Source organism: Natator depressus, chromosome 14, assembly GCF_965152275.1.
Source record: "Natator depressus isolate rNatDep1 chromosome 14, rNatDep2.hap1, whole genome shotgun sequence".
NCBI classification, from domain to species: Eukaryota; Metazoa; Chordata; order Testudines; family Cheloniidae; genus Natator; species Natator depressus.
The window spans coordinates 40,813,786-40,830,527 of NC_134247.1; the positions used below are offsets into that span (position 1 = coordinate 40,813,786).

General features: G+C 49.1%; 1 protein-coding gene across 2 annotated transcripts; it reads left to right on the forward strand.

Moving 5' to 3' along the window:
• The first annotated feature begins 4,672 nt into the window (after window positions 1-4,672).
• On the forward strand, window positions 4,673-11,470 carry LOC141998415 (uncharacterized). Of its 2 annotated transcripts, none has more exons than XM_074971210.1 (5): window positions 4,673-4,779; window positions 6,874-6,961; window positions 7,508-7,634; window positions 8,141-8,254; window positions 8,564-11,470. In XM_074971210.1, exons 2-5 carry the CDS (start codon window positions 6,938-6,940, stop codon window positions 11,200-11,202), a joined length of 2,904 nt encoding a protein of 967 aa, XP_074827311.1. In that variant the 5' UTR covers window positions 4,673-4,779; window positions 6,874-6,937; the 3' UTR covers window positions 11,203-11,470. The 2 variants fall into 2 exon arrangements, with proteins under 2 accessions (XP_074827311.1, XP_074827313.1); XM_074971212.1 differs by having other exon boundaries at window positions 8,567-11,470.
• Window positions 11,471-16,742: the final 5,272 nt, after the last annotated feature.

The window sequence follows — 16,742 nt, forward strand, 5'->3', positions numbered from 1 at the left end:
TGAAATGTATTTTTAGTGAAAACAAACAGGAGTTTATTAGTTAAGATTGAAGAGATAGTGAGCGAAGCAATAACACCAACAGGTTACAAACCAATCATCAGGTATAACAGGGTTCAGATAGGCCGAGTTTAACTTTAACAGGTAAAATCCATGGCTAAAGCATTCTCCCAGGGTCACCAGCCACCACTGATGAAATCCCCCTTTTCATGAATGCAAAGCATGCTCTCCTTTTGGCTTCCTGAAGGACCGCAGGGTGCTGTTCTTGTCCCCCAGTTATAGTCCAGTAAACCGCTGAAGTGGTCCCCCCACCATTGTCTGTTCTCCAGTGTGCTCTTTCTGTTGGTCCTATATTCCAGTGGCTCTCAGCCTTTCCCCACCATGGTACCTCTTTCAGGAATCTGATCTGTCTTGCCTCCTTGGCTCACTGAAAAATGACGTGCTTCCAAAATCCGACAGAAAAAGACAAAAGTGTCACAGCTACTATTAGTGAAAAATTACTTCCTTTCTCTTTTTTATCATATAATTTTAACAAAGAAATCAATTGGAATCAGGGATTTCAAGTGATTAAAAAAATTAATCCTGATTAATCACATGATTATTTGAACTGTTAAACAATAATAGAATACCATTTCTCTAAATATTTTTGGATGTTGCCTCCATTTGCAAATATATTGATTTGAATTACAACACAGAATACAAAGTCTACAGTGCTCACTTTATTTTTTATTACGAGTATTTGCCGGTAAACCCCCCCCCAAAAGAAATAGTATTTTTCAATTCACCTATTTACAAGTAGTGTAGCTCAATCCCTTTATCATGAAAGTTGAACTTACAAATGTAGAATTATGTAAAAAATACCTGCATTCAATAAATAAATAAATAAATAAAATAAAACAATGTACAATTTCAGAGCCTGTAAGTCCACTCAGTTCTACTTCTTGTTCAGCCAATCGCTTAGACAAACAAGTTTGTTTCCATTTGCAGGAGGTAATGCGGCAAGTGAGACGAGGCAATCTGATGACACTGTTGCAGCCGGAGTCGCAAGATATTTACATGCCAGATACGCTAAAGATTCCTCTGTCCCTTCATGCTTCAACCACCGTTGCTTAATATCCCTTCCCCTGGCCTGTAATACCTGCTGCCCATGCTCAGACCAGAGCTGATCATTCTTCAGCTTTTTAGCCTCTTCTAGGGTCTGTGGGGAAAATTTTTCATCTGCCAGTAGGGTTGCCAATTCTCCTGGACCGGACGCCATTTGTGGCAATGGCGTCTGGTCCGGGAGAGTTGGAAACAGTATCTGCCAGGGAAATCCCCTCTGGCTGGCATTTCCCATTTGCCTGCCTCCTGCCGAAGGAGAGTCAATTGGCTTCTCCCACGGACATAGCTGCTATCGCCCATTGGGGTGGATTAATTAACTCTCCCGCTGGTGCAGTACAGACAACTGCTCCCTGTAGGAATGGTGCCACTGCCCTTCACCCTGCCCTTACTAAGCATAAGATTGTGCTAACTGCTTTTTACAGGGGTTAAAAAGAGGCAAAGGGGGCAAATCGGAGAAGGGGGGCAGCTAGGGTCTGATCAGGGGGGAAAATTGACTGGTCGGGGGGGTCATGAACCTGACAAACACCTGCCAGGAATGGTCCAGATAATACTTAGTCCTGCCATGAGTGCAGGGGGCAAACTGTTCTCTGTCATCATTTGTTCCATCAGAGAGCATTTGTTTTTCCCATAGCAGTTTCTTACAAACCTTTTACATATCTGCAACGGGTGCAGGTAGCACATTCCTACAGGGAACAGTTTCCAGTACGACACTCGCCAGTTCCCACTGTGTGCAGAGCAGGGGGGAAGCCAGCCCACGCAGTGCGGAGGGCTGAGACAGCCACCCCTGCGGGGAGCTGAAAGACACCTGAAGAGGGGAAGGGGGTGTAGAAAACATGGGATTGTGGCAGGGGGGATGAAGGACGGGTCAGGGGCAGGAGGGGGATGCAGTGGGCAGGGCAGGGGGCATGGGGTAACGCAGGGGAATAGAGAAGACTTATGGGCCAGACGGGAACAGAGCTGCAATAGAAGGAAACTGGTGGTGGGGGTCACTGAGAGGGGAAGGCGGGATGTCAGGCTGGGGGAAGCTGGGAGTAGACTGTGAGAGCAAGAGCAGACTGGCTGGGGGAGGGAGGGAAAGAGGGTGGGGTCAGGGAGAAGGAGAGGGAAAGATACAATGGCAGCTCCCCACCCCATGGGGCAGGAGAGGGGGAGGGGCATTCTTTTACTGCAAATAGTCAGGGAAGCTTTGGGGGTAGGTGGAGGTTTCTGCCTAAGGGCTCTGAAGCTACAAGGCAGGTGTCCAGACTAGGGATGAAAATAGCATTTTACAAAAGTAACCGTTTCAACTATTGAAATTGTATTGGTTACACGTTAAAGGAATTCACAACGTAGGCCCCCGCCCAGGATACTGGCTCTCGCCCCCACCCGGCATCCCTGCTGCCGCCATGACTGGTTTAGCCCTGCAAAGCGCAGGCAGACAGGCTGGAATTGCTCTGGGCCCAGTGGAATGATTTTTAGAGAAGGGGTGCGGTGTCCCCCCTTATCCCTCTCCTCTCTGTGCCGCCCCATCCCGTTGAGGTGGGGCCGGGAGCAGGGCCATGGCTTCAGGGGGCGGGGGGGGAGTCGGGATGCAGACAGGGGTAAGGGGCCTGACGCAGGATGTGGAAGCTGATGAAGTCATCCCTGCCGTACTGTCATTTCCTCCCCCCATGGGGTGTCCCAGTCCATGGCCTGCACCCCGTGGAACCCTGGGGGAGGGCAGGGACAGAACTAGCTCAGCAGCCAGAAGTGCTCAAAGATCAGGAGTCTCCCCCCTCCCCATCAGCTGACAGAGATTACCAAAGGGGGGGGGCTTTTTATTTATCCTCTGGATTTGCTCCTTTCTGAGGACACAGGGAAGAAAGGTCCTGTCACCGAGAGCCTGAGGGCGTGTGGCCACTGCCAGGGCACAGGTCTAACCCGCAGCATCCCTGCAGCACAGCCAGGGCCTGGGCAGGAGGCCTGGGATGTGGGAAGGACAGACTGTGAACTGCCCTGGCATTCCAGAGACCCTGGTTGTGCTTCCCCAGAGCCCACAGAGTGGGGCTAAGTGTTTTCCTTTCACCTTTCCCATTGCTTCCTGATTTCTTTTATTAGCTGCTGTTTAATAAATTGCATTTGTTCTGGGATATAGACAATGGTCAGGGAAGAGGTCAGGGAAGCATCCAGAGCAGAGGAAGTACCCGGAGTGGGGATGCTCTAGCCCGTGTCCTGAGTGGTCACAACCAGGTTGGGGGGGCCGAGCCCCACAGGAAGCCTGGGCCCAGCCTTGTCGGGGTTATAAGGACTTTGCCACACAGGAGAGTGGAAGGGGAGCCCCCAAGGTGAGACAGGCTCTGGGTGAGGGAAGAGGGAGCGAGGACTCAGATCCTTCTGCTATTTGATTCCACCCGGGCAGTGTTTAAGTCAGGAAAGTTCCCCACAATAACGGGACCATTTCCCTGCCTACCTCTGTGCATGTTTACTCGTTTCCCCGAAAGTTCATTAAGTAATTTAGGGAAAAATGTCAGATCCTCCACCAGTGAGAGTTGCTGTCCGCTGAGAACCCCTGGGCTAGATGCTCACGACGGGCCCTTCTGACCTTAGAGCCTGTGAGTGTAACAGGAGCCGGGCACAGAGATGCTGCAGCGCGGTGGCTTGATCGCTAGGACCCAGGAGCGGCTGGGGGGCGGCTCTGGGGGAGGATCGCGGGGCTCAGGCCCGGCCGCAGGAAGTGACTCGCAGCCGCTGCGGGGACTCTGGCTCCCAGGCTCCCGGCGAGATCCCCGAGCCCCGGCGGCTGGTGCTGGGAGCCCGGAGCCCGGGCTGCGGCCGGGAGAGGGGAACCTCCAGCCGGGCCCTGCCCGCTGCTCCCCGGGAGCCTCTCCCAGGGCAGAGCCCCCAGCCCGGCCAGGGCCCCTTCCCGGCCCGGCCCCTGCCCCGGGGGGCCCCGCTCGGAGGGAAGGTAAGAGAGACCCCCCCGTCACCCCCGGGCTGCAGGGGGCGGGTTTGGCCCCGGGCTGCTCCCCGCGGAGCCGGCTGCGATTCCCTGCCCCGGGCCCGGGAAAGCTGCCGCCAGCCCCCGGTGTGTGCGGGGCGGGGGCAGGATCACGGTACCCCCCGCTGCCCCCCACTTGCTGCTTTGTTTCCCTGCCCCTGGCCGGCCTGGTGCGGACGGGGGCTGCAGCTCAGGGAGATGTGAGGGGGGCAAATAGGGAGGGGCAGAAGGGGGGCCGGGGCCAAACTGAATGCAGGGTGGGGGCCCCAGCTGGGGGCTGGGGAAGGAGCGGGGCCCAGGGGCACAATCGGGGGGGGGCAGCACAGGCTCTGGATCTAGGTTGGCGGGGCCCTGCCGCACCCCCTGGCTTGAAGGGGTTTCCATCCTATCCAGGCTTTACAGTTTGGTTCAATGGCTCTCAGCCCCCCTGTCATAAATATAAAGGGAAGGGAAACCACCTTTCTGTACACAGTGCAATAAAATCCCTCCTGGCCAGAGGCAACATCCTGTTACCTGTGAGGGGTTAAGAAGCTCAGCTCACCTGGCTGGCACCTGACCCAAAGGACCAATAAGGGGAAAAGATACTTTCAAATCTGGGGGGGGAGGCTTTTGTTTGTGCTCTTTATTTACGTGGTTGTTCTCTCTTGGGACTGAAAGAGGCCAGACAGAAATCCATGTTCTCCAACCCATCCTAATCCAAGTCTCCAATTTTGCAACCAGTATAGGTAAGCCAGGCGAGGCGGATTCGTTTATCTTTTGTTTTATGTGAATTTTCCCTGTGTTAAGAGAGGGGTTTATTCCTGTTTTCTGTAACTTTAAGGTTTTGCCCAGAGGGGGATCCTCTGTGTTTTGAATCTGAATGCCCTGTAAAGTATTTTCCATCCTGATTTTACAGAGATGAGTTTTACCTCTCTCTTTTTTTTTTTAAATAAAATCCTTCTTTTAAGAACCTGACTGATTTTCCCATTCTTCCAAGATCCAGGGGTTTGGGTCTTTGATGATTTTGTAACCAATTGGTTAGGTTATTATTCTCAAGCCTCCCCAGGAAAGGGGGTGTGTAGGGCTTGGGAGGATACTTTGGAGGAAGACGTCTCCAAGTGGTCTCTTTCCCTGTTCTTTGTTTAAAACGCTTGGTGGTGGCAGTATACTGTTCAAGGACAAGGCAAAGTTTGTACCTTGGGGAAGTTTTTAACCTAAGCTGGTAAGAATAAGTTTAGGAGGTCTTTTATGTGGGTCCCCACTTCTGTGCCCTAGAGTTCAGAGTGGGGAAGGAACCTTGACACCCCACTGTACAGATTGTTTCAGCCCCCCTGCTTGGGACTAGGAGCTGGGAAGAAGAACGAGGTACAGCTGGTGGGGGATGAACCTAGGGCTGGGGGAGGCAAGTCCCCCTCCCACTGTAGGGGCAGGACCCCAGACCCTGAGCACCCCCAACATCTCCCCCGACCTGCTGAGCGTGTGGCCCCAGCCTTCCCGGTCCTGGGGCCCAGGGAGGGCACATGGGCCCAGCCTGAACCCCCGGGGGAAGCCTAAGGAGAAGCCTGACATGCTCCTCACAGGGGCCGTGCACCCCACCTCCGCAGTCAGCTGTGACTCTGAGCCAGCTTGGAAAACAGAAAGGTTTATTGGTCTCTGAGAAAACCGTGTGGAACAGAGCTTGTTAGCACAGAAATCAGGAGCATTCAGCAAAGTCCATCTTGGGGGGAATCCAGAGTCCTGAGCCCTGGGCTCTCCCCGCTGAGCCCCAAATCAGGAGACTGACCCACTTCCAGCCCCGCATCCTCACAGACCTCAGGATACAGAATTTTGGCCATTCTCTGTGACCACGCAGCCACTCTGCAGTGACACCTGCCCTCTTGAGGTCTCCGCAGTAAACACTCACCTGTATCCCACCAGCTTGATAGTTGAGTAACACATGGGGAAACTGAGGCACACACACACTATTCAGAGAAAAAATTCAGAACATTCCACCTTCATCACACCCCTCTGAGACCAGCCCCAGGGGCACTTTCTCAGTGACTGGAACCACTCTGACCATACCAGCCCCTGAGCCTGAACCTCCAGGTGACGGAGAGACCTGCGGAAAGGGTTGGAGCTGGGCAGGGAAATGACTCTGCACAAAGAGCTGATTTCAGGGACTGGCTGGTGAGTTTGGCCTACAAGGGGAGTGGCTCCCTGTGTCTGTGAGTCCCAGAGCTTCTGTCCTCAGTGACACAGCCTGGTTCAACCCCCTGTTACCAGTGTCAGTGCCTGAGCTGCCTAATGAGAGCAAAGGCGTATGGCAATGGGGCAGTCACCCGTTCTCCCAGGTTGAGGGAAGAAGATAAAAAAGGAGAGCGGAGAGACTTGAAGGGCAGCAGCAGCAGGAAGTGGGGAGGGAGGTTCCCAGCCCTGCCCAGATCCATTCCCTGCCCCCCCGGGGCAGTCAGCTCTCCTGGGAACAAGAGCAGGAGCTGAGAGAGGAAAAGCCAGTTGCTCGCTCTGCTGAGCACCGCACTACGGAGGGAGACGGGGGAGAGCTAGAGGGGGTCACAATACACTGTGGGGCAGTACCCTGAAGTGACTCCTTTGATTCTGCTCTTTTTCCAGCGTTTGGCTTGGAGATGCTGCTCTGGGGAGGTATAGAAGGGACCTGGTGAGTTAGTTCTAAGCGGGGCGGGGGCTGGCCGGGGAGGTAATGAACTAACTGGGTTTGTTCCCAGCATGGCAGAGTCATAGAATCAGAGCGTCTGTCTGCAGGGAGAGAGCCTGGGGGGAATCAGGGAGTGACATGGACTCCAGCCCCTTATGAAACCTGCCCAATCTCCCATCTCCTACAGGCTGAGGAATCGCGTCCACGTTTTGCTTCAGATTGTCCCATCTTGCAGGGGACAGGGCAGGGAAATGGCTGTGATGGAGCCAGCTCAGGTAGGGGATTTTCAGGGAGCTTTTGATGGTGGGCGAGGGGTAGTGTAGAGGGGTTAATCGCCCGGGGTGGGACGGGGTGCGATAAACCTGCTGGAACGTGATCAACCTGGGCCTGATTTTCTGAACAGGCCCATTGGCGGGTTGGGGGGAGGGGAAACAATCCCCCATTTCTGAACCAGAAAACACCCCCCTGGGCAGGGATGGGAAAATGGACCAGACTCCCAGTGCTGGAGCCTGACCCACTGACCAGAGGCTGCTGTGAAATACGAAGGGAAGCTGTCAAGGTTCCTGTCCCTGTCCCCGGCTCAGAGCTCTGCTTCCCGTCTCAGCCTATGGCTGGCAGGCGTGTGGGAAATGAGAAGACCCTGTCCTGCTCCATGTGCTGGGGAGGACAAGGAGCTCTCACCTTCTCCCACCCCCTGAAGCCTCCCAGCTACTCTGAGCAGGGTGCGGGGAGGATTCTGCTTCTCTCTCCGTCCTACCCCATGACTAGTGGGATTGTGCCTGGGGCAGCTGGTGCTGAGTGGGGGATTCTTGTTGTTCCAGATGCCGGTGACCTTCGAGGATGTGGCTGTGTATTTCACCCAGGGGCAGGGGGCTTTGCTGGACCCTGCTCAGAGAGCCCTCTACAGGGATGTCATGCAGGAGAACTACGAGACAGTGACCTCGCTGGGTAAGGGATTCCTGGCCCCTTGGTTTTTGGAAACTGGGGAGGTCTGCGTGTCTGACACTGGTCAGGTTCTTCCCTCCTCATGCTCCAATGAGAAGAGGGTGTCAAAACATAAGGCACATACTAAATCATCCCCACCCAACCCCCCTAGCTTGCACGGTGGAGAAGCCGTGCATTGTCCTGTCTGTGTTGTTTCTCGGTCGCACACAGAATCCCTCTTCTCTCTCCTCCTTGGGAACAGCTCCAGTCATGTGGAGGGCTCTGGGCTTCGCAGGTTTAGAAATAGGCAGGGGTTTAACACGAGAGCTGGGTGTGCATCACAATTGCCCTCACCTCCCCAGACATCTGCCTCCCACAAGGGGGTTAAGTGACCACGTTCCCGTCCTCTTAGATTCCACATTCCCCAGCACAGCACTGGGACAGGGGCCGCCCACGGAATGTCCTTTCTGACAGATGCTCTCTCAATCCTCCACAAACCCTGATCTGGTCTGATTTCACTCCCTGCACAGGATTTCCCCTTCCCAAACCTGGCCTGATCACCCGGCTGGAACAAGGGGAAGAGCCGTGGGTGCCCGATCTCCAGGCCTGTGAGGAAAGAGAGATCCCAAGAGGTGCCCACACAGGTGAGCGCTGACATACAAATCATGTGGTGAATGAAAGAAAAAGTTGAGAATCCCAAAAATGACATATTAGTAAGTGACCTCAGTTCCTTCCTCATCTCACCCAGAGCAGGGCTGCAGGTAGCAGATATCACTGACATCGCTTCCCATGTGTCCTGTTCACTGCAGGAGTTTCCTTCCCAACTGGGAAGTGGAGGCAGAATCCAATTGCTCCATCTCTCCAACCTTTAGTATGTTGGGTTTTCCCTCGGTTCTATTCCTCTTAATTTCTCCTCAGCAGAATGACTCCTGTCTGCATTGTCTCTCTCCCAGCAGGTGATGAGAGAGTGAGTGAGAAGAAGGAGGGGAATCAACAGCAGGAAATTCCTGGGCATGGGGAACCAGAGGGGATTTTTGTGGGAAGAGCTGAAGGGAATTTTTCCCAGTGCTTGGCACAGGGAGAAGCCTGGGGAAATTGGCAGAGGTCAAAGAGGCTGCTGGGAAACCACTCAAGGGAGCAACTGGATGGATCTATTATATGTGGGGAAGGACACAGGGATCCCACTGCCCGTCAGACAACCCCCAAGGAAGACAAACGCTATGAATGCCTCGGTTATGAGAAAGGATTCATTCTGAGACCGGCGCTTCTTACGCTTCAGGCAATAAATACTGGAGAGAAAACACTTCAATGCTTGGACTGTGGGGAAAACCTCAATAAGCGCTCAGATCTTACTAATCATGGGAGAAGCCACACAGGAGAGAAACCCTCTGGGTGCCTTGAGAGCAGGAATTGTTTGAATTGGAAGTCAGCACTGATTACACATCAGCTAATCCACACAGGAGAGAGACCCCACAAGTGCTTAGACTGTGGGAAAAAATTCGTACGGCGGTCAGGCCTAATTAAACATCAGAAAATCCACACAGGAGAGAGACCCCATCAGTGTTTAGACTGTGGGAAAACTTTCATAGAGAGGTCAGACCTTGTTAAACATCAAGCAGTCCACACCGGAGAGAGACCCCATAAGTGCTTAGACTGTGGAAAAAGTTTCACACATAGGCCAACCCTTCTTAAACATCAGGTAATCCACACAGGAGAGAGACCCTATAAGTGCTTGGACTGTGGGAAAAGTTTCACATGGCGATCAGCCCTGGTTACACATCAGAGAATACACACGGGAGAGAGACCCCATAAGTGCTTAGACTGTGGGAAAGGTTTCATACAGAGGTCAAACCTACTTAATCATCAGGCAATCCACACTGGAGAGAGACCTCATAAGTGCTTAGACTGTGGAAAAAGTTTCACAGAAAGGCCAACCCTTCTTAAACATCAGCTAATGCACACAGGAGAGAGCCCCCATAAGTGCTTAGACTGTGGGAAAAAATTTGTACGGAGGTCAGGCCTAATTAAACATCAGAAAATCCACACAGGAGAGAGACCCCATCAGTGTTTAGACTGTGGGAAAACTTTCATACACAGGTCAGACCTTGTTAAACATCAAGCAGTCCACACCGGAGAGAGACCCCATAAGTGCTTAGACTGCGGAAAAAGTTTCACACAAAGGCCATCCCTTCTTAAACATCAGCTAATCCACACAGGAGAGAGCCCCCATAAGTGCTTGGACTGTGGGAAAAGTTTCACTTGGCGATCAGCCCTGGTGACACATCAGAGAATACACACGGGAGAGAGACCCCATAAGTGCTTAGACTGTGGAAAAAGTTTCACAGAAAGGTCAACCCTTCTTAAACATCAGATAATCCACACAGGAGAGAGACCCCATAAGTGCTTGGACTGTGGGAAAAGTTTCACATGGAAATCAGCCCTGGTGACACATCAGAGAATACACACGGGAGAGAGACCCCATAAGTGCTTAGACTGTGGGAAAAAATTTGTACGGAGGTCAGGCCTAATTAAACATCAGAAAATCCACACAGGAGAGAGACCCCATAAGTGCTTAGAATGTGGGAAAAGTTTCATACAGAGGTCAGACCTTGTTAAACATCCAGCAATCCACACCGGAGAGAAACCCCAAAAGTGCTTAGACTGTGGAAAAAGTTTCACAGAAAGGCCAACCCTTCTTAGACATCAGGTAATCCACACAGGAGAGGGACCCCATAAGTGCTTGGACTGTGGGAAAAGTTTCACATGGCGATCAGCCCTGGTTACACATCAGAGAATACACATGGGAGAGAGACCCCGTAAGTGCTTAGACTGTGGGAAAAGTTTCACAGAAAGGTCAACCCTTCTTAAACATCAGGTAATCCACACAGGAGAGAGACCCCATAAGTGCTTGGACTGTGGGAAAAGTTTCACATGGAGATCAGCCCTGGTTAGACATCAGAGATTACACACAGGAGAGAGACCCCATAAGTGCTTAGACTGTGGAAAAAGTTTCACAGAAAGGCCATTCCTTCTTAACCATCAGGCAATCCACACAGGAGAGAGACCCCACAAGTGCTTAGACTGTGGGAAAAAATTTGTATGGAGGTCGGGCCTAATTAAACATCAGAAAATCCACACAGGAGAGAGACCCCATAAGTGCTTAGAATGTGGGAAAAGTTTCATACAGAGGTCAGACCTTGTAAAACATCAAGCAGTCCACACCGGAGAGAAACCCCATAAGTGCTTAGACTGTGGAAAAAGTTTCACAGAAAGGCCAACCCTTCTTAAACATCAGATAATCCACACAGGAGAGAGACCCCATAAGTGCTTGGACTGTGGGAAAAGTTTCACATGGAAATCAGCCCTGGTGACACATCAGAGAATACACACAGGAGAGAGACCCCACAAGTGCTTAGACTGTGGGAAAAAATTTGTACGGAGGTCAGGCCTAATTAAACATCACAAAATCCACACAGGAGAGAGACCCCATAAGTGCTTAGAATGTGGGAAAAGTTTCATACAGAGGTCAGACCTTGTTAAACATCAAGCTATCCACACCGGAGAGAAACCCCATAAGTGCTTATGTTTATAATGTTATATATGCTTATAATGTTTTTCTATGTTTTCATATCTATTGATTTCTCTCACAACAAAGAATAGAAAGTGTACAGTGCTCACTTTATATTATTTTTGATTTCAAATATTTGTACTGGAAACATGCAAAACAAAAATAGCATTTTTCAGTTCCCCTCATACAAGTGCTGTCGTGCAATCTCTTTGTCAGGAAAGTGTAACTTAGAAACATAGATGATTTTAATTATATAAGTGCACTGAAAAATAAAGCAATTAAAAACTTTAGAGCCTAGAAGTCCACTCAGTGCTACTTCTTTTTCTGCCACTCGCTAAGACAAACAAGTTTGTTTACAATTACGGGAGCAAATGCTGCCTGCTTCTAATTTATGATGTCACCGGAAAGTGTGAGAAGGCGTTTGCATGGCCTGTTTGTAGCTGGCAGCGCAGGTATTTAAGTGCAAGATGTGGTAAACATGCCTGTGTCCCTTCATGCTTCGGCCACCATTCCAGTGGAGGATGCTCATTTAAAAGAAATAGTGCGTTAATTCCATTTGTGACTGAACTCCTTGAAGGAGACTTGTATGTCCCCTGTCCTGTTTTACACACCTTCTGCCAAATATGTCATCATATCGAAGTCACGGAGAATGACCTAGCACATGGGGGGACACTTTCACTGCAGATTTGACAAAACGCAAAGAAAGTAACTATCTGAGATTTCGAAAGATAGCTACAGCACTCGGCCCAAGGTTTAAGAATCTGAAGTGTCTTCCAAAATCTGCGACGGATGAGGTGTCGATCTGGTCTGCTTTGGATCGTTATCGATTAGAACCCATCATTAGCATGGAGGCATGTCCTCTGGAATGGTGGTTGAAGCAGGAAGGGACCTATGACCCTTTAGAGCATCTGGCATGTAAATATCTTGCAACGCCGGCTGCAATAGTGTCACCCGAATGCGTATTTTCACTTTCAGGTGACATTGTAAACAAGAAGCGGGCAGCATTATCTCCTGCAAATTGTAACCAAACTTGTTTTTCTGAGTGATTGGCTTAACAAGAAGTAGGACTGAGTGGAGTTGTAGGCTCCAAAGTTTTACATTGTTTTATTTTTGAATGCAGTTATTTTTTGCACATAATTCTACATTTGTAAGTTCAACTTTCATGATAAAGAGATTGCATACAGTACTTGCAGTTGGTGAATTGAAAAATACTATTTCGTTTGTTTTTTACAGTGCAAGTATTTGTAATAAAAAATATAAAGTGATCACTGTACACTTTGTATTCTGTAAAAACAACAAGGAATCCTTGTGGCACCTTAGAGACTAACACATTTCTTTGGGCATAAACTTTTGTGAGCTATAACCCATCATCAGATGCATGGAGTGTATTCTGTGTTGCAGTTGAAATCAATATATTTGAAAATGTATAAAACATCCAAAATATTTAAATAAATGGTATTTTATTATTGTTTAGGAGCACGATGAATCACGATTAATTTTTTTAATCGCTTGACAGCCCTAGAACATAGTAATTGTAGTAGTCTATGTTAATCTGTAACGAGATATAGATAAACAGTGTAACCAAAGGGTTTCTGTCAACGACTGTATTTTGTTTATTCAGAAGTCAAAAGGAAATATTAACATTTAAATGAAACTTGGGTGTAATAATGTCATTGTGTATATATCTCTCTCTTTAAAGTTTGTGGTAAACTGTCTATGAACGGCTTTATAGATAATTACCTTATATTAATCCATGTAGTTTTATTACCTGTGATGTTTGGGAAATAGGAGGTTACTTCCAAAACCTATTGTTCACCCAAGGACTGCCTGCTGTCGAGAGGCTGCAAAAACGTCTACATAAACTCTTGGGACCTGATCCTTTTATCTCAGATCTTCTTAAGCTTTCTTCAGGGGGAGTTTGAGTTGTAAGACTGAGATCTCCAGTCCTCTCTGGACCGCCCTGATATTGAACATTTGGACATTGGACTAGAACGTGATGAAATGATTCTGAAAAGGACTCTTTTCAATTATAACGCACCATCTCTATGGTGAAACTGACCTATGGACTCTATTCGCATTTGTATGTCTAATGATCTTTTAGCCAATACTGCCTTTTCTTCTTTTAATAAATCGTACTTTAGTTAACAAGAATTGGCTGTAAGTGTGGACTTGGGTAAGAACTGAAGTATTCATTAACTTGGTGGGTAACATGTCTGATCCTTTGGGTTTGGTAGAATTCTTTATATGATGAAGATTTTCAGGAATCCCCATCAGAATCTCAAAGGACATTTTCCCACATCAGGTATCGTTAAAGACCTGCCTCTGTTGCCACTCTGTCAGATCAGTTATTTTGTTACAGCATCTCCCATACCATGAAGGGTTTACAGAGCTGAATGATGCCTCATGCCTGTGCCAGGTAACTTTCAGTGAAATTAGCCTGTAATTAAAATCCAAAGTTATTACCCATTAAACTTGACAGCAATTCCCTCCCTTGTACTCCTGGGCAGCCTCCTCTGGGAACCACCGTGTGAGCTCAGTGAGCCCGGGACAGATGGCAAACTACACAGATCGAAGTTTGATGCTCTTCCCAGAAGTTTTGGAGCCTCCTGGTGTTCCCCACAAGCCCCGTCCTCTCCTGCTCCTTTTGCTGCCTGGAAACTCAGCCGCTTGGTGATTTCTACCATGTTTGCCAGCTGCCTGTTCAGCCTGACGTTTCTGTGTTGCTCAGTTCCTGAGGGCAGGAGACGGCTGTATCGGATCCCTCCCAGCACTGGCTGACGTGCCGACACGCCAGAGTGACAGCTTCTGTGAACTACTCCAGACAGACGGGACATGGAGCTTCCTCCTGGAGACTTTCCAGGGGGTTCTCTGTGGCCATGGCTCCCTCTGGACCATTTAGTGAAAAATGTACCACTAGGGCTCTGGTCTTGCAATGAGAGGCATCCCCCTGTGAGGATGAGCTCTGGAAGGGGTTACCTAGGGAGGTGGCGGAATCTCCTTCCTTAGAGCTTTTTAAGGTCAGGCTTGACAAAGCCCTGGCTGGGATGACTTAGTTGGGGATTGGTTCTGCTTTGAGCAGGGGGTTGGACTAGATGAGCTCCTGAGGTCCCTTCCAACCCTGATCCTCTACGATTCTATGAGCCTGCAGGAGCAGGATTTGTGTGTCTAAGGCGGGGTAGTCAGGCTTGGTAGAATTCTTTTTTTTTTTTAATATATATTTTTAAGCAATTTTATATTTATTGATTTAAACATTCACAGTTGCACAAAAATCTGGGTTTTTAGCATTTCATTCCAATTGTCCTCCATTTAAATGTTCACAGTGGTGGGAGATTTAGGGCGGGCTCAGACAATATTTGGGTCAGACAATAACTATGTAATGACAGTAGAGACAGATTCCAAAAGTTAAAGCTTCACAACCATTAAAATAGAGAATGTCAACATCACATGTCCATTTATGCAAAGTAAATATTCTTAAATCAATGTCTAATAAGTTCTCAGGAAGCATTGTTCTTACTGTGCCTATTGGTAAATTTCAGTTATTAGCAGTGGGAGTAGTTTTTCCTGGTTTCTGTGTGTAGAGTGAAATCAACATTTACAGACATCAACCAATAAAGTCTAATCCTTCGAAGTCTAGTGATATGAAATTCACAGGAGAAAACCTAGGTTAAGCTGAGATCAATGTTTCAAAGGCCTGATTCTCATGTACACTAAGGCACCTCTGGCTCAGTGTAAAGAAGCTACGGTGTTACCGGCACTCATGATTTTCTAATGAGGCTCATTGTATTTGTTGTGTTTGTTAAAGTCCCAGCTCCTGGAAGCATGTGATGAGGTGAGACTCTTGGCTTTCCTTTCCTAAACAAAGGAAGTTTCTAGCTTTCTTGATTGCAGAGAAAAACTTGAAAATATGATCTGAGTGCAGCCTAAAGGTCTGAGAAACCAGAAGGCAAATAGAAAGAATTCAACGTATATTATTATGTGTATGTTTCATAAAAGGCAATCACATCAATTGTTAAGTTAACAAAAGTTAACTGATTGTTAACTGAGAAGCCCAGGCCAAAAAGTTTGCCTGCCCCTGTCCTAAGGGAAACCTGTTTTCCACCTGCCCTCTGCGGCGGGTGGGGGCTGGTGCTGGAGGAATGGAAGGTTGCCAAGCAGAAGACAGACACCAAGGTGTGATGCTGGAGGAGGGCTTGCACCTTGTTCTCTGTGTATCGCCAGCAGTTATACGTTATTGCACGGCTCCTTCTAAGCCAGCACACTGATTGTTAACTGAGAAGCATTACAGAGAACACATAATTAAAAAAACCCATCAGGTTAAACGCAGATTCCTGGGTGTGCTTAAGTACCTAAGATTGTCTTACGGAAAGGAGTTTGGCGCTGTTGTGTTCACAGCAGACAGATAGAGAAGTTATGTCTTAGAATTCAGAACACACAAGAAATCAAATAGAGAGAGAGAAAACCAGGCTGCTCCCTAAACCACAGCCACACAACTCACCCCACCTTGCTCTAAGCTGGCTGTCTGGAAAACACGGTCAGCGTCTGCTCAGTGAAGTGCTGCAGAGCCCCTGTTGCAAGCAGGACCAAAGAACCTCTCCTCACCTATGCTCTTGAAGCAAGAGCTTGCAATTCCAAGGGCCTCAGAACAGCGCAGGTGCCTGCCCACACCTTACAAAGTGACCAGAAGAGGAGCTGGTGCTGCTTACCTCGTAACCCAGTGATTAGTGCACTCCGCTGTGATGTAGGAGTGCTAGGTTCAATTCCCCCATCTTCTGAAGATGGGAAAGCATGTGAGCAGGGATTTGCCAGGTGCATGTTTTAGGCAACAGAACAATTCTCATTCTCGCTCCCCCGAATTCGAGACTCTTCAAGTATTTATTCTCAATGGAACAGCTTCAACAGGAGAGAGTGAGGGAGCCCCACCTGAGACTAGCCCGTGGGTAGGACATGCTCTTGAGAGATGTGGGAGGCCCATGTCCAAATCTTTTCTCCTCCCCAGGCAGAGGGGGTATTGAATGCAGGTCTCTGACATCCTGGGTGACTGCTTTAATCACTGGGCTGAAAACTATAATATGGGCATCTTCCCCACCAGGTCCCCCTTGATTTTAATGGCACCTCTTCCAGGAGAGGTGCTCAGAGCATGCATACCAGATCTGTCCTCACAGGGGTTACAGGCAGGGGAGTTGTGCATAATTCCCCTGGTGTGTGGATCATGCTGGAGCTTACATGAGAGACAGGCATCCAGATGAGGCATGATGACAACCTAAAACTGGAATTTAGAGGCCTAAATCTGGGGTTTAGGCGCTCAACTACCTGTGTAGACCTGGACCATATTTTCTACTGATAACGTGAATATAAATTCAGAAGCAAAACTTTGTTAACATAAAGTAAAACTGCGTCTTCGGTGACCCCCGCCATTTGTTAACCTTTTGTCACAAACAGTACCCCGAGCCCAGCGCCACCCAAGTCCGGCATCCCAGGCAGTCACCTGGATCGCCTGCCCCTACATTTGAACCCGTGAGAAACTCTTCTGCCAGGAAATAGTCGGTAGCAATGATGCAACAAAG

Bases quoted from the DNA above. Each gene is read 5' to 3' on its own strand.
- LOC141998415 (XM_074971210.1), top strand. From the start codon at position 6,938: ATGGCTGTGATGGAGCCAGCTCAG. The intron at 6,962-7,507 runs GTAGGGGATTTT...TTGTTGTTCCAG, and splicing joins CTGTGATGGAGCCAGCTCAG to ATGCCGGTGACCTTCGAGGA. The intron at 8,255-8,563 runs GTGAGCGCTGAC...TCTCTCTCCCAG, and splicing joins CCCAAGAGGTGCCCACACAG to CAGGTGATGAGAGAGTGAGT.